The sequence below is a fragment of the Ovis canadensis genome, chromosome 11 (assembly GCF_042477335.2).
Source record: "Ovis canadensis isolate MfBH-ARS-UI-01 breed Bighorn chromosome 11, ARS-UI_OviCan_v2, whole genome shotgun sequence".
NCBI lineage: Eukaryota > Metazoa > Chordata > Mammalia > Artiodactyla > Bovidae > Ovis > Ovis canadensis.
In genome coordinates, this window is record NC_091255.1 from 52,049,259 (window position 1) to 52,076,394 (window position 27,136).

The 27,136-nt window shown below is 50.5% G+C and overlaps 2 protein-coding genes across 3 annotated transcripts; both read right to left on the reverse strand.

Annotated features, from left to right (window-relative positions):
- Positions 1 to 316: 316 nt before the first annotated feature.
- Positions 317 to 5,390, reverse strand: SOST (sclerostin). Its single transcript, XM_069543502.1, has 2 exons — positions 4,975 to 5,390; positions 317 to 2,329 (listed from the first exon to the last, which is right to left on the reverse strand). Exons 1-2 carry the CDS (start codon positions 5,189 to 5,191, stop codon positions 1,908 to 1,910), a joined length of 639 nt encoding a protein of 212 aa, XP_069399603.1. The 5' UTR covers positions 5,192 to 5,390; the 3' UTR covers positions 317 to 1,907.
- A 7,724-nt stretch (positions 5,391 to 13,114) lies between these two features.
- DUSP3 (dual specificity phosphatase 3) lies at positions 13,115 to 26,451 on the reverse strand. Of its 2 annotated transcripts, XM_069543503.1 has the most exons (4): positions 26,248 to 26,451; positions 22,873 to 23,099; positions 16,588 to 16,820; positions 13,115 to 13,754 (listed from the first exon to the last, which is right to left on the reverse strand). In XM_069543503.1, the coding sequence occupies exons 1-3, from the start codon at positions 26,370 to 26,372 to the stop codon at positions 16,615 to 16,617; spliced, it is 558 nt and encodes a 185-aa protein (XP_069399604.1). In that variant the 5' UTR covers positions 26,373 to 26,451; the 3' UTR covers positions 13,115 to 13,754; positions 16,588 to 16,614. The 2 variants fall into 2 exon arrangements, with proteins under 2 accessions (XP_069399604.1, XP_069399605.1); XM_069543504.1 differs by lacking the exon at positions 16,588 to 16,820 and having other exon boundaries at positions 26,248 to 26,439.
- Between the last annotated feature and the right edge of the window lie 685 nt (positions 26,452 to 27,136).

A 27,136-nucleotide genomic window follows, 5' to 3' on the forward strand; every position in this document is an offset into this window, starting at 1 on the left:
GACCACCAGGGAAGTCCCGAGGAGTTTTTGAACAGAGGTATGACATGAGGAGAACAGTGTTTTTGGAAAACAGTGTGGGGGCCAGGCTGTGCGGAAGGGAGACTAGGCTGAGGTTAATACGATGGCCGAGGTAAAGGGATGAAGTCTAGGTTTGGAAAGGAAGGGATGAACGTGACCTTTCAAAGGAAGGATGTAATTGCCACAAGGGCCACCATAACGCTGTCAAAGGTGCCTCCCAGGTTTGACTCTAGTGACCAAGAGAAGAATGTTAACGTTGACAGAAATGACCATATGTGGTTGACAAAACAAGACCACATCCTCTCCGCAACAACTCGTTGTTTTTATTAACAATGCTTCTGGATTCTGAAAGAACAGACTGGTATTTCATAAAGCAATATTAACGTTGTCATTCTCTACAAGAAAAACTTTTGCATAAATAACTTAAGTGAGAAAATAAATATGTAACTTAACTTTTTAGGGAAAAAAACAAAAACTGCTACTTTCATTCTTGTGGACAAATTCCACTTGAAAAGATTGCAAAAACAACCAGCTGGGCAGGCTTTCACATGGCATGTGCTTCCGTTTAAAAAAAAAAAATTTTTTTTTAAGCAATTAAAAACTGCATAGAAAGTAAGTGGTGCCTGGAAATGATTTTCCAAAAGATTTTTGGATGGCAGCTATTAAGCTTTGTGGTTTCTCAGCATATATACAGCACTTGTAATTTTTTCCCCAATAATATTATTTTAATGTAAGCTATGCCATCACACATAACAGCAATAAGAAGCCCTTTTCCAAACAGAAGTGTTTCCTTGAGTGGTAGGCAGGAGGAGGGTCTTGAAAGGGGCCCTCTGGTCTCTGAACCAATGATGTCTGCTTCCTTGGGCCCACAAGCCCAGTGTGCTGTGACCTTGGGCTTCTCTACAGAAGGTGATCTTAAATAAAATATGGCCATGATGGGTACGGGTTGGGGGGGTGGCCGTGGTGCTCTTTGAGTACAGAGAGTAATCTCTGTGCCTCCCGCCACCCTTGGGACCTTCCTCTCTGTTCCAATGGATGATGCTGTTTCTGTGTCCTTTGTGATGGAAAGTGGAGGTAGCGAAACATCTGGGATCCCAGGCTGGGATACACCACAGCTTCTCCCACGAGTCTGTCAGCCATAAATAGACTCTTTTCCTTTTTTCATCTTTGGCTGTCAGATCAGAGGATTACAACTCCGAATTCTGGAAGCAACCCCATCAATGATTCAATCCAAACTCTCTCTCCTCTGCCCATTCAAAGGGCACCCGAGTCCATGGAATCACGTGACAGCAGATCGCTCCAGATGCTTATCCCACCCCCACTTCCATTTTACAAAGAGGAACTCGAAGTCCAGGAAGACAAGAGCGTAATATCCGAGATCACCTGGCACGCTGGGGGCAGGGGCAGGACTAGAAACCCCATCTAGGGACCCAGTCTTGTGTTCTGGGCACAACAAGGCACTCAAGGCTCTTCTGCCTGGCAGAGAGGTGGGGAAGGGGGAATCGTATCGAACGCTCTTAACCAGTTCCTGGGCTTCCCTCCACTGCTCCCTTAAAACTCCAGGGCAATGAAATGCTTCCTTTTCCGCCTCCTCTCACTCAAGTGGGACTATCAAAAGTAGGCGGCCCCGGCGGAGCGGGTCTGCGTGGCTCAGTGTCTGTGACTCTCAGCGCCCTCCCCTGCCCCCGGGACCCCCTCGGCACGGGCGGGAGGTGGGATGGTTGCTGACCCCGGGATCCACAAGGCCTGCAGCCGGGAAGGTCTCAGCACCCCGCCCCGGCCCCGGGTTGCAGGTATTAAAAATTAAACCCAACCGATCAAACCGCGCGCAGGGGGCGGAAACCTGGGGCGCCCGGGTTGGGGGCCGCCCGTGGGGCGGCGGGCCAACTCTAATAGGCGTTCTCCAGCTCGCCCCGGTTGGCTTTGGTGCTCCGGGCGCGGGGCCGCAGCTTCCGGCCCGTTTGCGGCCGCGCGGCCTCGGGCCCGAAGTCCTTGAGCTCGGACTGGTTGTGGAAACGAGTGAGGCGCTTGCACTTGCACGAGGCTACCAGGCGCACCTTGCGTGCGCGCGGCGCCGCACCGCCGGGACACAACAGCTGCACCCGCTGCGCGCGGTAGCGGTCGGGGATGCAGCGGAAGTCGGGCCCGCTCGGGCGCCACCACTTGCCACGGCCGATGGCGTTGGGCAGCAGGCGCGCCGGGCCGCACTGGCCGGAGCACACCAGCTCGGTGACCGGCTTGGCGCTGCGGCACGGCCCGTCGGTCACGTAGCGGGTGAAGTGCAGCTCTCGGCAGCTGTACTCGGAGGCGTCTGCGGAGAGAGGCGCGCGTGAGGACGGCCACCCGGCCCGGCTCCCCCCAAACCACCCCTGCCCGCCCCAGACCTGCCTCTCCCCAGACGCTTTTGCCCCTGGGGGTCTATTATGGGAAGGGCCCAATTACTCTGGAGCTGGTGGAAAGATCACGGGTCCACCTTCTCACCCTAAAACTTTGGAGCCAAGTGACTGCTTCGGTTCGAATATCAGTTCCATGACTGTGTGACCTTGGACAAGTTGTTTAACCTCTGTGTGCTTCCTATCTGTAAAATGGGTTGTCTTGAAGATTCAATGAGCCAATCCTTTACATATATAATTCAGGGGATGCTGCTTAGAACACAGTAAGAGCTGGAAGTGTTGGTGCTATTACAGTTATTATTCCTCTCCAAGGGGGTCCTCTTCACCAGACTTAAGTCACATCTGTCCCACAGGGCCCCTGGCCTCAGCAGGGTAGTTATTAGCCACACCTTCTGAATGTCTCTGACTTCTCCCAAATTCCTTTTCTAGCTGGTTGGGAGGAGTGACAGGGTGCAGAGGGGATGGAGAAAGGAGTAGGGGTTAATTGACGGTAATAAATCAGAGCAGCTACTGAGGAGGAGAGGGATGGAAGGAGAGGTGGAGAGGGGACTGAAGTCCTTAGACTTGAAAGGAGCCGATGGCAGCACCTCCAACCCCCTCATTATCACTGAGGCCCGGAGAAGGAAAAGCTCCTTCCGGAAAGGCAGAGCTGGTCTCCTGACTCTGCGCCTCTGAGGCCCCTGCACCTCCAGGCTCCCGCAAAGTGGAAGTTGTGTGCCTGGGCACCATGGGATGTTGAGTGGAGGAGTGAGGGGGGCCAAAGGGCTGCCTTTTACTACTTTTACTATCGTTCCTTCCCTATCAGGGGGCTAAGATCTGACTGAAAACCTAAAGCTTCAGTTGCCACAAACACTTACTAAGTACCTGGTGTGTACCAGGCACTGTGCTGGGCGCTGGGCGCATCTCTTCTGTGCTATTCTGTGGACACCCAATGGTGGCATAGACCTGCTCCCTGGGCGGGGGAAGATTGGGCTCTAAGGTCTGGCTTGATGCCTGAAGACACCTTGATCATGTCTCCTACTATGGACTTAGACTGGTAGGAGCTTTTTTAAACAGCTGGTCCTCATGTGAGCACCTGTCCATCCCCAGGGGTCTCATAGGGACAGTTTCAATGTGACACAAAGGGATGAAAAATAGTCCTATGACCAAAACCAGAGAGGAGACAGACAAGGCCAGCCCCCCACGCCCCTACCTTGTAGAATAAGCACAGCAGCAGGGTGTGTGGGGGGTTGCCTTCCACCCCCAGCTGGCCTTTTGTTTCTGGTCTGGTTTGGCACCCTTGCCCCTGCTCCTAGGCCCGCAGGGGTGGTGTGTGGGGGCGGCCTGTTTGCCCAGGGAAGGAGGCTTGGGGCTTTCCAAGAATAGTACCCCTAGGTCAAGTGCTTCCTCTGCACAGGGTGACTCCGGAGCACGTGGCTTCCTCTGCACCTGTGGCATTCATGGGAACCCAGAGAGGTGGACATCTTGGGTTCCTTACAGCCCATCCCTTGAGTTTACTTGATCTTCCCTGGGCAGGAGCAGGGGAGAGGCACGGCTCCTCTGGCGTGCCCTCTGCAGAGCCCCCATTCCCAGCTGGTTGGGAGGCAGGGCAGGATGGGATCCCAGGGCCAGGGCTGTGGACTCCTCTCCCACCTGGACTGCGGCCAGAGGGCCTTCCTCTGAAGCATCATTCCGGCCCCCTGCCCCCAGCCATTCCTGCCATCTGCAGAGCCAGCTGCGCATGCTGCCCCTCAGGCTTCTCTGTGCAGACCCAGTCAGGGACCCAGGTGGGGTCTCTGCCCTTTCACTAGGGTCAGGCTCCCTCCCAGGAAGGAGGCAAGGCTAGATCTAGGGTGGCGACTCAGGACAGAGGGTGCCACCTGTGTCCATGCCCGGCCCCAAGGATGCTGCTTCCCCTCCAGGGCCCCCACTCAGGTAGCTGCAGCGCCCATTCCTTCAAGGGCCAGCTCACTGGGTAGGTCATGGGTGGTGGGGGCTGAAGGGGTGCCCCTCTGGCGTCCCTTTCTCACTGCTTTGCCAGGATTCGTTGTGACTTTTGGCCTCCGACATCCCCTATGTAGTCCCCTTCCAGGGCTGTCTTGTAATTGGATCAAACTAGCTTCAAATCTCAGCTGGCTTAACAAGCCACTTCATCTCTGAAGCCTCCTTGGGAGGAGGACCTTGGGAGTTCCCTGGGGTACGGTCCAGGCATAGTCCATGTAGCGACTGCATCTAGCGGGTGCTCACAGACGTGAAGCTCCCTTGTCTTGTCCCCTCCCCAGTGGGGTCAGCAGTTGGACCCTACTCCTCTCTTCTCAGGAGGGGATTCTTTGAAATCTCCTTTCTGAGCCCCTGAGCCTGTCCCAGAGCTGCACCCACCACCGCAGCCTCCCTCCTGCTCTGCACTTTCACTCCCAGGACCCTGTCAGCCCCACGCCCTCGCACTTGAGTTCTAAGGATACAGCTGACATGGCATCTTTCCCTGGCTTCCTGGCAAAGTTGTCTGTCCACTGGTGCTGGTAACAGTCCCAAAGAGAACCTTCCCAGGACCCTTATGCTAAAAATACTCTCCTGCGTCACATACCTTTGGTCTCAAAGGGGTGGTGGGGAGGTCTCCCTCCGTTCTCCGCCCGGTTCATGGTCTTGTTGTTCTGCTCTGGCAGAGGCTCGGGGTACTCGCCCAGCTCAGGGATGATTTCCGTGGCATCATTCTTGAAGGCCTGCCACCCCTGGCCCTCCACCACGCGGAAGGCTGCATGCACCAGCAGGCAGACGAGACACAGGGCAAGAGAGAGCTGCATAGTGCCAGCTGGAGGAGGGCACTCGGCCTTCCTAGTAGCACAGGCTCCAGTCCCCAGCCTGGACACGTTTGCCTTTTTAAAGCCCCCTCTGCCTCATGCCAGCCAATGAGGACAGGCTGGGGCAGGGCTGGTCCCATGCTTCCCTCAGCCCAGGAGGAGGGAACGGGGTGTGCTCCAGGCAAGCCCTCCCCAAAGACTCCTCCTTGAGCTCAGAAATCTCCCAAATTGCTGCTGGTGCTCCCAGGTGACCAATGGTGAGGGGGGCGTGTGAGGCAAGCCTGCTCTCAGCGCCTCCCACGTGCAGGCGGCTGCAGTTTTCGGATATCAAAACGAGCTCCAGCTCCTCATCTCTACCTCCCTGGGCCCCTCAGGCTTTCTCAAAACAAACTCAGCACTAGCTTAATGAAGCAAACTACAGCTCTGAGTTCTCTGCAGGTCTTAGCCCTGCTGATCCCACCTCTCAGGCCAAGTTCATTTGTCACCCCACCAAAATAAAACGGTGGTGTCTGTTGGCCCCCACGGACCCAGGCAGAGGCAGAAGGCAGCTTTTTAAGAACTCTCATTGGCCTACATGTGGCTCAGCATCAATTATCCTGACCAAGAAGGCCCCTCTTGTCATCATCCCTCTGGAAGGCAAGAGGGAAATCTGGAGGGTCACAGCAGGGGCTTCTACTTCCGAGGGGGCAGGGATTCTGGTTTCCAGGCCAGGGTGAGAGGTCAACAGGCTCTGGTGATGGAGACAAGGAGGAAACCTCGGCTCAGGCTCCCTGGAGATCTTGTGCTTGGTGACAGGCACTTCTTGGCAGGCTGATGTGCCACGGGCAGTTATTTCCCGGGCCACGCTGTGGGTAGAAGTGGAGAGCACAAAATCCCTTTTCTTAGCAAAAGTGGAAGCCAGCATTTTTAGTGCTGACATTTTTTTTTTTCTTGTTTCCCAGACCATTACATTTTTCAAAACCCGCTTTGAGTCCTGTGTGGAAAACCTTATTGGTGCAGAGCATGGGATGGATGCATTCGGTGAAGCAGTACCAGGTCCAGCTAGCCACAGAGAGCTCAGAAGGAATCGCTACCTTTCCCTGGTGGCTCAGGTCGCCCGCAATGCTGGTGACCTGGGTTCGATCTCTGGGTTGGAAAGATCCCCTGGAGAAAGGTATGGCAACCCACTCCAGTATTCTTGCCTGGAGAGTCCCATGGACAGAGGAGCCTGGCAGGCTATAGTCCATAACGTTGCAAAGAGTTGGACATGACTGAGTGATTGAGCACACAAACACACCCTGGAAAACAAAGAGGGCCCAGGGAGGGGGAGGAAGATTCACACCTGAGGTGCAGGAAAAGAAAGGCGCACCCGCGGAAGCGTTCGTGGCAGACGGATTGTTTGAGGAGGCACACTCGCTCCAGGCCTCGAAGGAGGCTGGGAAGTGGACTGTGGTATTTGGTATTTTCACTGGGCAATGAATCAGCACACCCCACCTGCACACCCCACACTCTGCCACCTGCCTCGACTTGTAAGTCACTGTGTCCATCTGCGGCCGTCTGTCCCTCCTTTCCATCATCCATCACTCGACACATAAATGCAGCTGCTCTGACAGTTTTACAAGCCAGACAGAAGCCCCTGCAGGAAGGGCCCCCTCTGATACCTGCTTCCTAAGTCAGTTTCCTTCAGGGCAGACGAAAACAGCTGTGGCCATTGTTGCGGGTGATCTATCTCTCCCAACAGAGCTGGCCGTGTTGTGAGAAGGGGGCCCTCCGAACCCTCTCCCCTTGTCTGTGACCTTCCAGCCTCCTTTTCCCTGACTCTGGAATGCGGACCGTTAACCCTATTGTGGCCAGACTTCTTGCCCTGGAGTTCTGAGAGGGCATTTCTGATGTCTGGATTCCTTGAACTGGAGGGACTTGATGCTGGAGCCCCACCTGCTGTTGGGGTCTGCAGCTCATTCCTAGGAAACGGAGACTGAGGGGACCATCCTTGTAACACTTCTGCCATCTGCTGGAGACGGAAGGAGGAGCCAGTGATCAGAGGATGGCGAGGCTCGGGATTTCATCATTTGAAACAGAAGTAATGTTTTAGAGAGAGTGAGAAGGAGAGAAAAGGAGGAGAAGGAAGAGAAGAAGGATCCAGTGGACTTGAACCTGTAAATTAGCTCCATTCTTTTGAATTACTCTCTGCCAAGGTATAGCCATGCTTTTCACAGAATGGCTCGGCGAGAACCTGCTGTGAGGCCATCTGCTTTCTCACTGAACACTGATTCAGTTTTATATTTATTCAGTCCACAGACCTGTCATTGTTCAGAGCTAGACATTACTCCCCAGAGTTAAACCCTCAGGGTTTTAGCTGACTTCTGTTGTTGGTAGTTTAGGTTATTTCCGACATTCCTCTATCCTCAGCAGCGATGCTATGAACATCCTTGGACAAAGTCATATATTGAGTTAAACTTTTTATTTTGGAGTCATGGTAAATTCACATGCACTTGTAAGAATATAGAGAAAATTTCCTGTTCCCTCTGCCCATTTTCTCTTGATGATAACATCTTGCAAAAGCCAGGATACTGACATTGATACAATTTACCAGTCTTATTCAGATTTCCCCAGTTTTACTTGTATGTGTGTGTGTGTTAGTTCTATGCAACTTTATCATGTATTGGTTCAAGTAACAACCATTATGGTCAAGACAAAGAACAACTCTGACTACAAAGATGCCTCTCATTGCCCTTTTATAATCATGCCCTCCTCCTTCACTTCTAACCCCATGGCACCACGAATCTATTCCCCATTTCTACAGTTTTGTCATTTCAGGTATATAAATGGAATCAGTCAGGATGTAACCTTTTAGGACTGGATTTTTACACTGAGCCTCGTTCCCTAGAGACTCATCTGAGCTGTTGCATGTATCAACAGTCTGGCCCTCTTTATTGCTGAGTAGTCAATCCTAAAGGAAATCAGTCCTGAATATTCATTGGAAGGATTGATGCTGATGCTGAAACTCCAATACTTTGGACACCTGATGAGAAGAACTGACTCATTGGAAAAGACCCTGATGCTGGGAAAGACTGAAGGCAGGAGGAGAAGGGGACAACAGAGGATAAGGTGGTTGAATGGCATCACCGATTTGATGGACATGAGTCTGAGCAAGCTCTGGGAGTTAGTGATGGACAGGGAAGCCTGGTGTGCTACTGTCCGTGGGGTTGCAAAGAGTCGGACACGACCGAGCAACTGAACTGACTGATTCCATTAAGTATTTTTTGACCTGTAGGGTTATTTCTGAAGTGAATGCGGGGTCTGAGAGTGTAAACAGTCCCCAGTCTCAACAGTGACATACAAATGGGCATGTGTCTAGCTTGCTAGCACTGCTGAAACAAAGTACCAGAGACGGAGTGGCTAAAACAACAGAAATTTATTGTCTCATAGTTTCTGGAGGCCGAAGTCTGATTTCAAAGCATTAGCAAGGTTGGTTCCTTCCAAGGGATTCAAAGAAGAATCTGTTCTGTGCCTATGCCCTCATTTCTGGGGGCTCACTGGCAATCTTTGACATTTCTTGGTTTTGCAGAAGCTTTGCCCCAATCTCTGTCTTCATCTTCACATGCTGTTCTCCCCGTGTGCGAGCGTATGTCCTAATTCCCCCTTTTTATAAGGGCATCAGTCATGTTAGATTATCACCCACCCTGATGACCTCATCTCAACTAATTATATCTGCAACAACCCTACTTCCAAATAAGGTCACATTCTGAGGTCCTTGGATTCAACATATGAATTTTGGATTCATAGTCAATCAACAATTCAATCTATAATAGCATGTTTTTCCACAAGGCTGCCAACCCCTGAGTGTGGGCTGTTAAATTTTTTAAAATTGAATTTATTTATTTGGCCACATCACGCAGCATGTGAGATCTTAGTTCCCTGACCGGGGAATGAACCTGTGCCCCTTCAGTGGAAGGGCGGAGTCTTAACCATCAGACCGTCAGGGAAGTCCCTTAAATTGAATTTAATAATTTAAATTCAATTATTAGTAGTTGAATTTCTAGCAAGGCTGTTTTTCTACATGATGATTTACTGGTTTGTGTTTCTATCAAGCTGCCTATTCTTAAGTTCACTTCTCAAACATTTAATGAAGCAAGTCCTCAGGCACAATGAACTGATATATACTCCCCACCCAGGAGCTCCAGTATCAGAGAAGGAATAAATTCCTCATCCACATAACCCCCATACCAAGTAGAAAGTGATTGGTGCCACTAAGGAAAGGTCCAGATACGTTCTTTTTAAAGGACAAAGTGTTTGGGGCCTTTAGAGAAAAGAACAACCTCTTCTTGCGAGGGTGGATCTGGGGAGATGTGGCGTTTGGACCAGACTTCGAAGGACAGTCCAAATTTGGAAAGTAAGTTATGCTCCTCTGTCTCCTCAGGCTTGTAGAATGTTTAATCCGAAGGTGTTGGCAAAGCTAAGTTAGTTTCAATCTCTACTTGGTTCCCAAGCCCCCTGTCTCTAATTCACGGAAACTGAGGACTCTCAGTGACTGCATTTTTATTTATATTTTTAAAAATCTTTTTTCCTTATCTGTGTTTCTCTAGTCTTTAAAAAAATTTTTATTTTGATTTATTTGGTTGATCTGGGTCTTAGTTGTGGCACGTGGGACCTTTGATCTCTGTTCCTGGTTGTGGGATCTTTAATTGCGGCATGCAAACTCTAAGTTGCGGCATGTGGGATCTAGTTCCTCGACCAGGGATCAAACCTGGGCCTGTTGCATTGGGCGCGTGGAGTCTTACACACCGAGAAGTCCCTTGGCTGCATTTTAAAACAGATTTTGCTGCCACAGATCAGTGGTAAAAATGGAGGATCTGGATTTGGAGGGCAATCTCTTTTTATAGACAGTGTCTGCCCTGAGGGAAGTCCAAATCACCCTGTCTTTATTCACAGTTGAGAAATCATTCTCTGTAGAGGGCAGGGTCTCAGGACAGGTGGAAATCTGTTGGTTCAGCTGCTCCTGAGGGATGGCACTAAAGAGCCCTCCTGCTTAGAACAGGCCAATGGCTCCCCAGGCCCAACATGACTAAACCTCCACTTCCTTCTGCCTGGCAGACCAGGCTGTTTAAGGTGGGGCCCTGAGTCATCCCCAGAACCTAACTTCCACTTTTTGCCTGCAGGAAGGCCCCTCTCTGTAAAACCTTTTTTTCAAATGATAAATAAGGGACTTTCCTAATGGTCCAGAGGTTAAGAATCTGAGTGCCAGTACAGGGGACTCAGTGCAATCCCTGGTCTGGGAAAATCCCATGGAATTAAGCCCGTGTGCCACAACTACTGAACCCATGTGCCTCAGCTACTGAAGCCTGCGCACCTAGAACCCGTACACAACAAGAGAGGCCACTGCGATGAGAAACCCGCACACTGCAACTAGAGAGTGGCCCCACTCGCTGCAACTAGAGAAAGACCATGCGCAGCAACGAAGACCTAGCACAGCCAAAAAAAAGAAAGGTAAAGACGGAGGCGGGGACCATCATAATAGGTACAGGGACCACTGCAATGGGGTTGTGTAGTGGGGAAGACAGATTGGACTCAACTCTGAATATAACAAGGAAAGTGGGAATTTTAGCCAAACAGCAGGGGGGCGGGGGTCAGTGAATGGAAAATTACCAAGAGGACACATCAGGGGTGAGGGAGGATTCTGGCGAAAGGAACCTAACGAGATTCTTGCTGAAGGCAGGCCGGGGTGGTCAGACATCACCTGGAGATGGTGGGGGTGAGACACCTGATCAGGTACTGAAGGTGACCAGATATGGAAGATGGGAAATTCAGGCTAAACTGACTTGGCAGGATTCTTGCTAAAATGAAATAATACAGAGATGACCGTAAAAGTCTAAAAGACAAGGAAGGCCTAGCTGAAGAAGAGTTCAGCGGGGCCTGACTAATAAACTTGATCAAAGAAGACTCTGTCACCCTTTGTGTTCGGAAATGTCTATCCCCTTAGAAGCAACTCCTTCCCTTCTTTCTGCCCTCCTCCTCCTCCTCAGGGTGGCCCCCCAGGCGCTATATGCAGTCCTCTGGTTCATGGGCCTTCAAACTAGATCCCCCAGAACCCCAGGTTCCGCAGAGATGATTCATGGTTTAAAAATCATGTACATTTTAATTAGTTAAAAATATAATAGGGAATTCTCTGGTAGTCCAGTGGTTAGGAATTGGTGCTTTCACTGCCAAGGGCTCAGGCTCAATCCCAGATTTGGGAACTAAGATCCCACAAGCCACATGACCAGCCTAAGTAAATAAATAAAAACATAATAAATACACACATTATAACAATGTGGTATGCATCTGCTTTGAATGAATTGGAGATGACCCACTCATGGTATTGCCTGCAAATTAACTCATTTTGATGTAGACTTAAAAAATGCAGGCTTCATGCATTTGAACTTCTTATAAATTCAGGAAGCCATAGCTCAGAGACTATCTTTTTTTTTAAAGTTAGCTTGGACATTTCCACACCCATGAAATTACACAAGGGAGCACAGAACATCCTTCCTTAGTTCTGAGTATCAGGCTGTGCCTGACACTGTTCCACCCCAACGGACAACAGAAATTAACTGGATACAAAGCAGATAAAACACTGTGATTATCATTCATGAGTCTCATTTTATATTTGGTGCTCATTAAAGCAGACTGGACCTTTAAAATAACAGGATACAGAAGTCACAGTTTGTCTGTACACAATGGATGCTAGGTAGCTGGTAAAATGAATGGGAATATAAGAAACAGAGGGTACAATATATTGTTCAGCAAAAAAAATCAAAGTGTAGAACATTTTCCATTTATGGGGAAAAGGATATCTACACACACACATGAACTTCCCTGGTGGCTCAGTGGTGAAGAATCCGCCTGCCAATGCAGGAGACTCGGGTTCAGTCCCTGGGATGGGAAGATTCCCTGGAGAAGGAAATGGCAACCCACTCCAGTATGCTTGCCTGGGAAATCCCATGGGCGGAGGAGCCTGGCAGGCTACAGTCTATGGGGTGGCAAGAGTCAGACACAGCGTAGTTGACTAAACAGTAACAACATACACACATGTATCCAAACATGTGCGCTTACACACGTGGCACTTTTTTAAAAGGATATACTTAGAACTGGCTTCCTCTGAGGGAGAGATATTGAAGGTTTGGGGTAAGGTTTACTAAACCTTTTTGTATTATTTGAATTTATTACTGTTCCTACACAATATTTCCTTTTAAATTAAAATGTTTAAGTTCCACTTTAAAAATGTTACCCGTTTTATATATCAGTGCTTTTGTATCAAAATATGAAGATTAGGTTGCCAAAGAGGTTTGATAGTACTGAGCTAGTCTAATTGCCTCCTGCTGTAGATCGTGAGCTGGAGACCAGAGAGGCTCTTTTTCTGCCCAGGCTCTGTCTGTCTAGAGGAAAGTCACCCAGTTTTCTCTCAGTTTTTTATTCAGAGGGGGAGAAAAAGCAATGCTTCTTATAAAATAGTTAGTGCTAATGGAGGAATTTATAAAACATCCAGGGTCAGGGGATGTTTAGGGACTGCCCGTTTGCAGGATCACTCAACTCCTAAAATGCCACGCCGTCATCTTCATGTGAGATGACCCTGAGACTCACCCCTATCCCCTTTCTTAGGAACATAAATCTTACCTGCTTCATTGGCGGTGGTGGGCCACTCCAATCAAGAATATTCCAATCAGTTACACAGTAATAAAGCTGGAATTCTTAAAAATTAAATAAAAAGATGATTCCTAAGCCAGGAATTTTCTGGTACTGGAGAGATGTTCAATAAATATTTAGTACATGAATATAATCATCACAGAACCTATAACTAGATCAGGAGGGTAAATTTTTAAATGATGATCATTAGAAAAAACAAACATAAAAGCTAAGCATAAAAGTATAAAAGAAAATCAACTATGATAAGAAGGACAAAAAAGACCATTTCTTCATAATATAAGACATTTATTGTGGTTACAGTTTTAGTGTGTTAACACTGATTTGTGATATGACAGACATTAAACTTATTTTTTTAAAAACCAGTTTAATACCTTTCCCTTTTCTGTCCAGAAAATTGATGCTTTCACAATCAAATTACCCTAAAAGCTGACAGCAGGTAAGTTAAGCTTCCAACCAATCTGTTCTCTCAACCGGAGATGGCCTCTCTTTCCAATCAGGATAAAATCTTGACTTGGAAGGGCCATCATTGTCAGCTCTTCAGTGATTCTTGATGCCAGTTTTATGACAGAAAATTTCCTGCGAGAAAAGCTAACATCTTCATATTTTAAGATCAGTGCTTATTTCGATTAAAACATTAGCATCTTAACATTGTGACACAAAAGGCACCAACATTTTCCCAAGCATCCATCACCATGAGTGGAACACAGCGCCACCTGCTGGTCATCATGTTGTTACACACCCTATAATTTCCAGGTGGCAGTCCAAGTCAATGGGGATTCTTGTAACAATGCGATGGTGTCAGAGCCAAAAGGGACCTTAGAGGTCTTCAAGTTTAGTCCCCTTGCTTGAAAGATGGTGATTTCTGCTCTCCAGCTAACTTGGAGTGGCAGGGAAACAGACCAGCCTGTGGAAGATGTACTGCTTCAGAACTGAGAAGAAAACCATTTGGTGCTCTCATTTGGTCTAGATGGGGGTCTCCCAGTCAAAGAAAGAGACCAGGTCAGAGGAGGGGAGAGAGGCACCCTGAGTTTCTATTCCATCACTTCCCGGTGGCAGAGGGGGAAGCTGTCCAGATGAGCATGTGTTGGCTCTTACACAACAGAAGTTGATTTTGTTTTTACTCAAAGAAGTAGGAGCCACATCTCGTGAAGGAAATATAGGGTTTCTGGGACTAAAGACTATGAAGAAATCCCAAGTTATCAGCAGAAGAGTAGCCCCTAAGTGACGGCAGTAATTCTCCCCATGGGCTTTTCTCCAACATGTCCCCACACAAAGAGGCCTTCAAAAGGTCCTGTCAGCAGACCTAAGTAGCTGAGGCTGTCCTGTGTGAGGACCACCACCTGGGTGTGGGAGAGGGACCCCAGCCCCAGCTCCTGAGCCTCTTCCGGAAGTGGAGCAGAAAGCTCTGACTTAGGGATGCTACGTGATTCCGAGAAGAGCCACACATCCTAACCCAAACGGGGACCCACACTTATTTTTCCTGCAGCAGGCCCCTCCCCTCCCCCGGCACCACGGCTTGAACTCTTGTCCACTGGCTACAAAACTAACTGACCTCGTGCATGGGGGCTGGGTCAACAGCATGCGCAGTGCACCCAGACCTTCCCGAGGGCTCATTTCTTGAGGAGGAGAGTAGTAGGAGAGGAAGAATTCAGCTTCAGAGAGCAGTCAACCTGAAGTTTCACCTCAGCTCTGCCTTTGAGCTGGGAAGCCCTGAGCACCCCACCCCTAATCTCTCTGAACCCCAGTTCCTTTTCTTAAAGGTACCAGTACATGAAGGAGCCCCACACCAGGTTAATAAGGTTATTGTGAGGATCAAGTTAGATGAAGTGGAAGAGTTATCTGGCCTCTGTGAGGGACACAGTGGGGGAAAAGGCCATTTCACTTGGGTGGGTCTATGGGGGCAGCCTGGTATCTGAAAAAGAAGACAGATTCTAGTCTGTTCGGGGCTGCTGCAGTCACAGAGCAAAGGGGACATCCAGGCTGGGCGGTGCTGCTTCTGTCAAGTTAGAGATCATTACCCCTGGGTGTTAAGCCCCAAGGCACACCTGCCTCTCCTCCACCTAGCTGGAAGCTTCTGGTCAATTCTCGAAAAGGCACATTTCCCACCTCCACATGGTCAGAACCACTGCCTGAACTGAAACTTAAAACTGAATTTTAAATATTCAACAAAAGTCCCTGATATTTCATTTCAGGTAAGACTCCTTTGCAAATCCTTGCAAGGGATCCTACCACCAAGTCAGGCTTCTGGGAGCTTGATAGACCCACCAGAGCAATGCCTTGCATATATTTGGTACTCAAGAAAAGAAAAAAAAAGTTTAATTCCACAAACTTTTATCAAACATCTATGTGCTAAGGGCCAGGGGGCAGAGCTGAGGACCACCTCTCTGCCATTAGGAAACCTGAAGACAACGGCACCGCATCACTTGCCCTGATGACAATTATCCCAAGTGCTAACAACACTGTGTTCAAACGAAAACTCCTCTGTTCTGACAAATGTGTACACACGTGTGAGTGTGAGTGTTCATGGCTTCCAACATCATCCTAAAAAGTCCTTGCAAAGGCTGTTTCTTTTCGTTTCTTTGCTCTACCATCCATAAAGGTGCCATTTGGACATTCTGTCATGTTTCCTTTCTGCCTGGCTGAGTCATTTTTGCTCCCAAGGCTCCAGGACCTTTTCTGGCAGCAGAGAGCTGTAAGAACTACCTGTGAGTGGGCAGGGTGTGAGCCTGGGCTCGTTCAACCCCCTGTTTGTCCAGCCACTGGCTATGTTGCTCTCACACACACACACAACACACGAGCTATAATTGGCCAATTTCCTCCTCCTGTTCTTGGAATAGCAACTGAGACAAAAAGCAGTGAGCACGAGTGGCTTGGGCTCGCCAGCACTATAATTTAGGACAAAACCCTTGTAATTCTCCAAATGGTGGGGTTTTTAAATAGGCTGGACTTCAACACCCTGTTTTCTAAAAAAGAAAAATAAAACCCTGCCTAAGGAACTACTCTTCTAACGGACCAAGGGACTGAGAGCCGAGTATCCCTAAAAGGCGGATTCTGAACTCAAGCCTTCTAAGGAGTCACATTTTTCAAACTATTGATCTAGGAGAGTCCTTCACGGAGGGGGATGTGTCTGCCCACACAAGGGCCTCTTTGTTTCGATATCTTTAATCCTAAGGAAATCGTCAAAATGCAGTTACTTGATGAGCATTTCCACCCACGGACAACTGACCCCAGCCAACTTCAGACCTCATGACGTGTCTCTGTGAGCAGAGCGTGGACGGCTGTGAAGATTCGGGGGAGACAGACACAGTGGGGGGAGGGGGCCCACATTTGCATAGTTCCTTTACAGAGCCCCACTCAGGAAAGGGCCCAGGGGTGGGGGCTCGGAGTAGGGGACGGGGGAGGTCAGGAGGGGCCCCTGTGAGCATCTCAGGCCTTGCACTTCCACAGACCTCTTGCCCTGGGTCGTCCAGGAGAAGCACGCCTGTCGCAGGCCTTCCCCCTCTGGGCCCCCACCTCAGGGTGAGGTCGTCACAAACTGCAGGCACAGGACACGCCAGGGAGCAGGACGCCCTCCTCAGCAAGCTTCTTTATATGCTCCCCAGGGGAAAAGCGGCCCAGGGCCGTGTTGGGACAGACGTGTGGGCAAGTGCCTGGTGATTCTGGGAGCAGGGTACACTGTGTTTCCTAAACATGGCAGCCTGTGACATCACAACCAGGGACCCCCACCCGCGTCTGACCTCTAGAGAAGAGGCAGTGGGGGCGCCCTAGAGTTTCAATTTTCCCTCCTTGACGAGTCTGTCATTGAGCTGGCAGAGCTGGGCCAGGAAGCCGTCATTGGGGCCGATCTCACGGTTCTGCCTGACGATGCTCAGGGCGGACTTGACATCCATCTTCTGACGCATCATGAGGTATGCGATGACGAGGGTTGGGGAGCGGCTGTAACCCTCACGGCAGTGGACCAGCACTCGGCCTGTGAGAGACGGGGACGTGATGAGCTGGGGCTGGCCCGCCACACCTCAATTCTAGTCAGAACTCTTCCCAGGACATGCACATGCAAATTACACTGCCAGGCCATCCTGGGCCCACCAGAATGGCTAAGATGGCAAAGATAAAGATAAAACACACAAAGCACTGTCAGGGATGTGGAGCATAGCTAGGACTTTGATCTGTGGCTGGGGAAAGTGAAAAGGAAAAGTGATAGTTGCCCAGTCATGTCTGACGCTTTGCTAGGACTTTGATCTGTGGCTCGGGAAAGTGAAAAAGAGAGTGACAGACGCTCAGTCATGTCCAACTCTTTGTGACCCCATGGACTATTCAGTTCATGGAATTCTCCAGGCCAAAATACTGGAGTGGGTAGCCATTCCCTTCTCCAGGGGATCTTCCCAAACCAGGGATTAAACCCAGGTCTCCCACATTGCAGGCAGATTCTTTACCAGCTAAGCCACCAGGGAGGACCAAGAATACTGCAGTGGGTAGCCTATCCCTTCTCCAACAGATCTTCTCCACCCAGGAATTGAACCAGGGTCTCCTGCATTGCAGGTGGATTCTTTACCAGCTGAGCTACCGTGGTTGGGGAGGGGATCATGGCTTCAGGAAACCATGTGATGGGATCTACTCAAGCTGACCATGTGCATCCCCCAGGGCCTGGCAATTCCATCCCAGACTCACGCCAGATAGGACTGCAAACACACGTCTGCTAAAAGAATCCCACCAGGACGTCATAGGCAGCACTAGTCACAATAGCCCCATACTGGAAACTCCCAGAGGCTGGTCAACAGAAAAGTAGATGAATACTGAGTCTGAACAGTCAACAACTTCCCAGATACAAACTGGATGAAACACACAAATAGGATGTGTATGATCCCACAGAGTAGAAGAGTCAGGGGAATCCCCTGGTGGTCCAGCAGTTAGGACACAGGGCTTCTACTACAGGGGGCACGGGTTCAATCCTGGTTAGGGGACTAGATCCCATATGCTGCGAGGTGTGGCCAAGACAAAACTGAAAAAAAAAAGGGGGCCAGCAAAACTGAGCTACGCGGTTAGAAGTTTGGATAGTGGTGTGGAGGTGGGAGATGCGACACTGGGAGGAACATGTGGGGGTTCTGGGGTGCTGGTCAGGTTTAGTTTCTTGATCTGGGGCTGATAGTGAGGGACAGGGAAGTCTGGCATGCTGTCCATGGGGTCGCAAAGAGTCAAACACAACAAAACCGAACAACAAAACACAGGTGTGTGCAGTGCACTGATCTACACACTGCGATACGGGTACTAACCTACATGAATTTTCCATTTCAAGCAAAAGCAAAATATGAAAACCACCCAAATATCCATCAACAGGTAAATGGATAAACAAATTATGGAATGTCCATCCAACAGAACACTACTCAGCATTAAAAAGGCATTCCTGCTACGGCAACAGCATGGAAGAAACAAAAGAATTATGCTGAGTGAAAGAGGCCAGACCGAAAAAGCACACATCCTGTGCAACTCCATTTACACAAAACTCTACAAAACGTACACTAATGTCTAGTGATAGAAAGCAGATCAGTGGTTACTTGGGAATGGAGGAGAGAGAGGAGCAGAAGGGAGAGGTCACAAAGGGAGGTGAAGGAAATCTGTGGGGTGATGGATAAACTCACCATCTTGGGTGTAGTTATGGCTTCAGAGATGTATACATATGTCAAAACTTACCAAATTCTACTATGTGTAGTTTAGGGAATGTCAATTAATGCCTCAACAAAACCATTTCAAAATAGAAGGACCGTGAATGTCAAATACAAACACAGAGAATCAAAACAATGAATGTATGTGTTAGTTGTTCAGCTGTGTTCCACTCTTTGCGACCCCAAGGACTGCAGCCTGCCAGGCTCCTCTGTCCATGGAATTCTTCAGGCAAGAATAGTGGAGTGGGTTGCCATGCCCTCCTCCAAGGAATGTTCCTGAACCAGGGATCAAATGTAAGAGACCCAATGTACATTGCAGACCGCTTCTTTACAGTATGAGCCACCAGGGAGACTATTAAATCCGTCCCCTCCCGCTGCCTGACATCATCTCCTCGTTTCCCTCCTCCCTCCAATCCAGCCAGCCAGCACCTTGGCCTGCAAAAAGTGAAAGTCTTAGTTGCTCAGGCCTGTCTGACTCTTCGCGACACCATGGATTGGAGCCTGCCTGCAATACCTCTTTTCCCAGGTGTTGCTCCAGTGTCCTAGGAAGGTCTTTCCTGCCCACCTTTAAAGAGCCACAATCCCACTCTCTATACCCTGTCATCCCCTTGCTCCCTGCTTGAGTCACCCCCATCCCCTGGGGGCCACACATGTTTTTCACTTGTTTACTGTCATCTTCCCCCAAAATGTAAGCTCCTCGAGGGTAGGGATGCCTGTCTGTTTTGCTCCCTGTTGTATCCCCAGCATTGGATGAAGGAAGGAAGGGATGGTCAGGAGAGGCCAGAGCATCATCAACAAGGTTCCCCCAATCTTTTATCAAAGTGGGGAGGCCCCTTGAGCAAGAAGCCTTGGCTTCTCTTATCCCTACTCTCTCCTCACACAGAGCACTCAGTTCAGGTCTTCATCATCTCTCACCTCTGCCCCTTCACCTCCAAACTAAGCTTTCCTTCCACCCTCACCCTCCACCAACCTACACAACAGCTGGAGGGAGCTTTCTCCAATATAAATGTGACCTGTCACCATTAGTCGGGTAGGCTAGCCACCAAAACATTACTTACCAGGCTAACTGCCCGCAGCCCCGACACCTTTCCAGGCTATTCGTGCTCACCTCTGTGCCTTCGCTCATGTTGTTCCTCCTACCTGGAACACCCTCTCCCTCTTGGCAACCTGGCAAACTCCTATTCATCCTTAAGACCCCAGCTCAACTATTTCCTTTGTCAGCATAAGGACTGAGAACCCCAATCCTTGAAGTCATGGGAATCTGGGTTTAAATTTTAACTTGCTGGTTGTGATGGTTAAATGTGTCAACTTGGCTTGTCTATGACACCCAATTGCTTGGTCAAACACTAGTCTACAAGAGATTTTGTAGATGTAATGAACACCTCCCATCAGTTGACTTTAAGTAAAGGAGATCACCCTTGATAAGGTGGGTGGACCTCATCCAATCAGTTTAAGAGCAAAAAACTGAGGTTTCCTGGAGAAGAAAGAATTCTGTCTGCAGAAGTCCTGCCTCAGTTTCCAGCCTGCCCGACAGATTTCAGATTTGCCAGCCCCATGATCACATGAGCCAATCCCCTAAAATAATAATATATTTTACTGGTTCTGTTTTCCTAGAGAACCTGGGCCAATACCCTGGTTATCACCCTATGACCCACCTAAGAATACTGTGCCTCACTTTCCTCATCTGAGCTAATATACCCATGGCCCAAGATGGCTGAAGATTCAGGGAAGAGATAAATAAAAGCCTCAGACTAGCGCCTGGCAGACACGAACATTCAATAGATAAATGTGAGCCAACACTACGAGTGTTCTGCTGGCACCTGGTGCATCGTCTTCTGTAGCAGCCCAGCCCTGTGTTTCTGTTGGTCACACACAGACCAACCCTCCTCTGCCAGAGTGTGAGCTCCTTAAGGGCAAGGACTATAGGGTATTGATTCTGGATACCCTACAATTCCCAGCATACACTAAGTGTTCAACAAATATTTGCTGATCAGCTGAGTGAATAATTCCCCACCAACACCTCTGCATGGGCATTACTGTGAAGGAAACCTGCTGACCCAGAGTCAGACAGTCTTCTATTCCCATGACCCTACCCCCAAAACATAACCTTATTTTTCCCAATGCTCTCAGGGTAGAAATGGGGAGTTCTCCACTTCCCTGCCCAGTCACTCTCTGGCCAATGGACCCAAAGTATTCAGAGTAGGGCTCTCCCTGCTCCCGTCCTGGCAATGGGACCCTCTGCAGAGCAGCTGCCTCATTACCTAGAACCTGGAACATACTCTGCATGCACAGAACTCAGAGCCACTAAGCAAGGGGAGAGGTCAAAGTCCATCCTTCCAGGCCCCGCCCATACACTACCTCCTCCAGGAAGTCTCCCTTGATCTTCCCAGCTGGAAATGACTGCTTCCTTCTCTGAGGGTCCCTGGCCAATTCCCCCACCCCAAAGTGATGGGCCCCCAGCTCCCTTGAGCCATGCACAGTGTTGGAGGCCAGTGTATTTCTATTGGCTCACTTGACCAATCAATCCTATAAGTATTTCCACTGGGCATTAGAACCCATGGAATTATTTCCTGTCACTGGTTCAGTACTCCAGTGTACCTGCTACATGCCTGATCTATGTCAGGTGCTAGGGAGACAGACAATGGACACAGTGGACTCAGACCGCAGGCAGGCTTCATGAATGAATGGACACTACATCCAGGGCTCAAGCATGAGGCAGCGTCTGCCAGAGATGGGTCAGGAAGATGCAGAGAGATCCCTCCAGACAAATGACCCAAACCACATGGACTAAGGCAGGAGGTCACACAAAGACAGGTATGTTCCCAGTTGCATGGAAAGAGGAAACCATCAGGGAGCTCTAAGTTCCCTGAATGAATGACCAATGGATATACAGGAAGAGCAAAATCTATCCCCTTAACTGGGCCCCTCATCCTTGTCTACAGTGGAGCTCAGTATAGCTGGAGAGGAGGCAAGTGATGTATACGAGGCTGGGGAGGACCACAGAGGGCCTGATGATGAAGACTGTAGATATCCCAGGCAATCAAACCTCCCTCCTGGGCCCCAATTGTGTGATAACCAGCGGCTAGTAAACTCTCTCCACTGGAAATCATTGCTCTGGGGAAGCTGCTGGGACAAGTAGCATCAGGGCAGCAGAGACAGGCTAGAATCAGGGGGACAGAGCTGATCACGCCTCAGTGGGAGTCGCTCCCCCTGGCCAGGTTTGGGTGGGGAAGAAGAAAGGGGCTGGAGGAAGCGGCAGGAAGGTAAAGGCAGTTGCTGACAGAATCAAGCTAAAAGCAGAAAGGGCAAGCAGCCCAGCCTGGTCAGCTGCTGTCTGCCCTCTGGCCTTCTAGGATTTCTCTCTGGCATGCCTCACCTGACAGCCAGCATTCTAACAGTTCTGCTTCGGTCCTGCTTTATATTTTGGACCTGAAGGAAGCATTTAAAAACTGGGCCAAAGTTTGCTGACACCCAGCCTAAGCCAATCAGGGCTGCCCCCTCCCCTAGCCAGGTAATGCATGTGACCCAGCTCTCACCAGTGAGGTGAGGGGGACTCCACTGGGTGGTTTCTAGGGGCTGTTTTATTTGTTCTTAAGAAAAGAGAAGGGGCATCCCTGGTGGTCCAGTGGCTAGGACTCTGTGCTCCCAAAGCATGGGGTCCAGGTTCTATCCCTGGTCAGGGAACAAGATCCCACATGTTGCAACTAAAGACCCCACGTGCCCACAGAGAAGACTGAAGATCCTACATACTGTAACTATGACCTGGCGAGGACAAATAAGGTAGTAAATATTAAAAAAGAAGAAGAACAACAACAAAGAGAAACATGAGGAAGAGATGGTGGCCTCATCTATCGCTGCACTTTATCCTGTTGGGAGGGGGTAACCATATCTACCACAGCCGTCTTGGGACCATCAGGGGAGTCCCCAACACTGAGGGTGGCAGAAAAGTCCTGAAGCCACCAGAGAGCTACCCATCAACCAGCCCTGGAGCTGGTCACCTCAGGATTTTTTATCACAGAAAATAATAAATTTTCACTATTGCAGCTATCTGAATAGGGGAGCAGGGCTGGCAATCAACCCTCGGCCAAAGTCAATGCAAACACAAGGGCCCCGAGGCTGCCATACCTTGTGTCACGTGTGGTCACTTAACAGGCTGCCAGGTGAGCAGAGAGAGACCCAAAGCTCTCGGCCATTCACACAAGAGCCAGAAAACATCAGGTTTTCCAAGAAGAGGCCTGTCATGTGCTTGTTTTCTAAAAAAGTCAAGTTCAACCTGCCTCCCAGTAAAGCAACCCTACTCCAATAAAAATTGATTTTAAAAAAAGCTGCCTCCCACTGTTTCCTGGGTGGCAGGTCCCTTACCGTTCTTCTGAGCCAGAGCCTGGTCGATGAAGTCTGCCGCCTTTTCAAAGTAGGCGCTGAGGTTGAACTCCTGTGTGTCATTGGCCTTGATGCCCAGGTAGGTGATCCCGGAGTCCTTGTAGAAGTTGGCATTGGTGTTGACGTGCATGAAGGACCTGCCCTCAGCCGCATTCAAGACATGGGTGATGCCCAGCTTCTGCAGCTTGGGGATGTCTTGAGCCACAGACCTGGACAGGAAACAGCAGCAGGGGAGGATCAACTGACTACCTGGCAGCCCTCAGGGGAGGAAGATGGAGAAGACACTAAGCCTCTTGGCTCAGAAAGGAACCTTCCGTGCTCTGGCCCCTACTGGCTTCTCCAGCCTCAGCTTATGACCCTCTGCCCTCACTCCAGCCAGCTCCAATTACCTGCCGCAAATAGCCTGGGTGCTTTCATGCCCACACTGTTCCCGCTACCTGGAATGCCCTTCTCCACCTTCTTCATAAAGGTGCACCCTCTCAAAGGCAGCATTTCCTGATCTCCCCTTCACCCAGCATCGTACTCTCGATCCTGTGGTGGTGATACCACCAAGAGGCTAAAAACAGACCCAGACTCCAGACAGCCCTGTCACTTACTAAGCTTGAACAAGTCACTCAGCCTTTCTATGCCTCAGTTTCCCTATCTGTAAAATGAGGATGATAACAGTACCTATTCCTGGGGCTGTTGTTAGTGTTAAATGAGCTGTTCTATAGACAGAGCCTGACACCGTGGTCACGGCCACTATCCTAATGCTTGATCATGCTTATTTGTTTAGATGTCCAGGCTGTGAGCTCCTTGATGGAGGAACCATGTCTGCTTCATGTCCGTATGCCCTGCGCGTGCTCTGGTACCTGGCACACACAGTAGGTACTGAAGGAGTTTGTGGTGAATCAGTGAAGAATGAAATCAGCACAGCCCAGCAGCCTTCTTCCTTGGCTTATAGAGTGCAGCAGCCCCCTTCCATCCCCTAGAGGGATCCTTCCTGCCATAGTCCACTAGCCACGTCTCTGAAGCTTTCCTGGGTGAGTAAGCACTTGGGGAGCCAGTGGAGGTTACAAAACATTCGATCTGAATAGTCAAAGGGCTGCTTTATTTCATCTCACAACAACGTCCCAATTCAAACAGCAGTTTACACTTTACACAAGGCCTTCTCCTGCGTGATCTTGTTTGCCTGTCACATCAGCCCTGGGAGGAAGGAAGGACAGAGCTTCAACTCTGGCCCGACAGGACAGACGAAGGACGTGCATATGCTCTCAAGGGCTGCTGCATGGCAGGGCTGGGAGGAGGCCTCTTTTCTCCCGACACAAGGTCTGCTCTATCTTCCCCCTCACTCTGCTTCTCATGCCCACATCAACCACAAATCTCACGAGGCAGAAAACGGGGCTCCTCCAGGTTTCACTCTGCCCTGTGAGCCCTGATCAGGGGCCCTGATTTTGTTAAAGCACTCCTGACAGCAAGGGGTAGGGGAGAAATAGGTACTCAGTCAATCCTCCCTGTGGAGCACTCCCCATGCCCCTGTGTCAAGGTCAGATTTGCTTAAAGGCAAGGGATGTGTTTTCTACAGTGGCCATTGGCACGTGCCACCCTTGACCACCACCAGATGGTCACATCTTTGGTTTCCACCTTGGAAGTAGTGACAGCTGACTGAGCCAAACTGCCCAAGAGAGCAGGGTTTCCAAGAGTGCAAGGCCCCTTGCTGCTTGGGTGGATGGAAAGGGGCTTATTCTCAGAACTCAGCAATTACTGAGGACTCTGGATGAGATTCTGGTACCCTTTGTTAGCTATCAGGACACTGCACGCAACTGTAAAGTTGCTCATTAGAAAGGCTCTAAAATAACTAACTTTGAAGAGTCACTGCCATTCATCTTCCTTCTCAAATACTAAGTCAACATTTAACAACTTTACCATCACTACTGTGAATGATGGCTTGTCTGGTGGCTCAGATGGTAAAGAATCTGCCTGCAATGCAGGAGACCCAGGTTCGATCCCTGGGTTGGGAAGATCCCCTGGGGAAGGGCATGGCTACCAACTCCAGCATTCTTGCCTGGGAAATTACACAGACAGAGGAGGCTAGCGCCGCTACAGTCCATAGGTGCGCTGAGTCAGACGCGACTGAGCAATTAACACACACACTGTGAATGAACCTTGTTCAGTACCTGACACCAGTGATGCTCCATGTGGTGAATGAGTGATAGATGGACGAGGTTGGCCCCCATGAAGCTGGGACCTGACTTCTAGACCCCCTAGTTCCGTGATGACCCCCATTTTTGCGGCAGTCCTTGGCAAAGTAAGCATCAGGTCCTAGTCCAGGACCTGGGATACAGACATGAACAAGATATTGACCCTAACCTCACAAGCCCTCACCTGCTCTGGGCCATCATTTCTTCCTGTGAAAAAGGAGAGAACCGGGTTAGACTTGCGGTTTCTGGGCCCACGGAGCTTAGGGCCTCAGGGTCTCATGAAAATCCAATCCAACCTCCTGTGCCCTCCGGAGGCTACACAGGCATGGCGATCTATTTTTTACTTTTGGCTGAGATTTCAACACCTCTCAGAATGGCTATCACTAGTTATCTCCTGCTGCTGAGAAATTCTTACTAGTAGTTTGACTATGAGAAAATGAGAAAATCGATTTGGTAAGAACTCCTAAGTGATAAACAATAAATGCATTTCCTGGTGGCGAGAAGGTCGGCAGCCTTTGCTAAGTGATGGCTCGGGTCCTCAAGGGTTTTATCATAAACTGGGTCGTTCTAGAATTCTAGATAAATCAAACTCTAAGTGGAAGGTAGGGGGAGGAGCGAGGAAACGTGGGCCCAGATCTCTGAACCCCCAAGTTTGGGATATGTCAATTCTCCGATCTAAGCCTGCCTCGCCGGGAAAATTCCACGCCCGAATTGTGACGTCACCCCGTTGCCATGGCAGCGAAGGCAGACATTCCGCGGTGACCTCACTGCAGAACCAGGCAGCTGTCACATGACGCGCGGGCCGGAGACCGGTCGGGCGACATAGGGCCACCTGTTAAGTGAACCTGGTCGCCCCGACACCGCCCAAGGCCGAGCATCTAGAGGGTGGAGGCCTCGGGCCGGACGCTGGCTGCCCGAGCGGCCCCGGTCCTCCACCACCCAGGGAAAGGAAGGACAGAGCTGGGATGGGGCGGGGTCCAGCCCCTCCGCCCCACGCACGAAGGGTGGGCGGTGACTCCAGCCCCCGCCCAGCCCCGGCCCCGGCTTCCGGAGGAGCGACCCCGCCCCGGCTCCCCCCACCCGCTCCCGCCGACGCCCCCACCCCAGCCCTCGGGTGGGCGGGGCGCCCCGGGGAGGGGCTGGAGGGGCGTCTCGGGGCCCGAGAGAGGCGACTCACGCGTTGCCCACGTAGATCCTCGGGGTGACCTCGTTGCAGGGCTGGCTCGGGAGGCTGTAGCAGCCGCTGCCATCCGAGAGCAGGTCGTTGAGATCCTGCACGGAGAGCTCGAACGGGCCCGACATGGCGGCGGCAGGGCCCTGCACGCCCGGGCAGCCTCGAGCGAGGGAAGAGCGGCCGGGTCAGCTGGGCGGGGGCTCCGGAGCCGGGACCCGCCCCGTCCCGCCCCGGAGGCGGGCCCGCAAGGCGCGGGAAGCGGCGAAGCGCGGGCGCCCAGGCGCGCTCAGCTCCGGAAAGTATGTGCGCCGCTTGGCGCCCGGGGGACGCGGGGAAAGACCTCTGGGCCTGAATCCGGGGCGGAACTGCTGCCATCCTGGAGTTTCGGAGAGTCCTCTTCCCACCCCCCGCTGAGGCATGGACGTGCAGTAACTCCACTGGACTAAATGCAGGGCGCAATAAAAATTTTTCTTGACCGGGGGTACACCCAAGTGTCGCTTAATTTTCTCGGGATTACAGGGACACCCGGGTTCCGAGTGTGAGCTCTGACTGCCTGCTGCGGACCAGCAGCGTTGGCTTCACCCGGGAGCTGGTCAGAAATGTAAAATCTCCGCCCCCCCCCCGCCCCCACCCCGCCGCCCAGCTCAGACCTGCTAAGGGAGGATGTGCATTTTACAAGCCCTGCTGGGGATCCCTACGAAGGTTAAAGGCTGAGAAGCCCAACTCGGGGGCACATTTCTTCCAGCCTAAAGCTTGGGCTCTATGCAAACAAGCATGGCATTCTGGCCCTGGGCAGTGACTTAACCTCTCTGAGCCTGTTTGTTGAAAAAAAAAATGGGGGTAATAAAAGCACCTAACTCCTAGGGCCTTTTGAAAGATTCAATATAACATT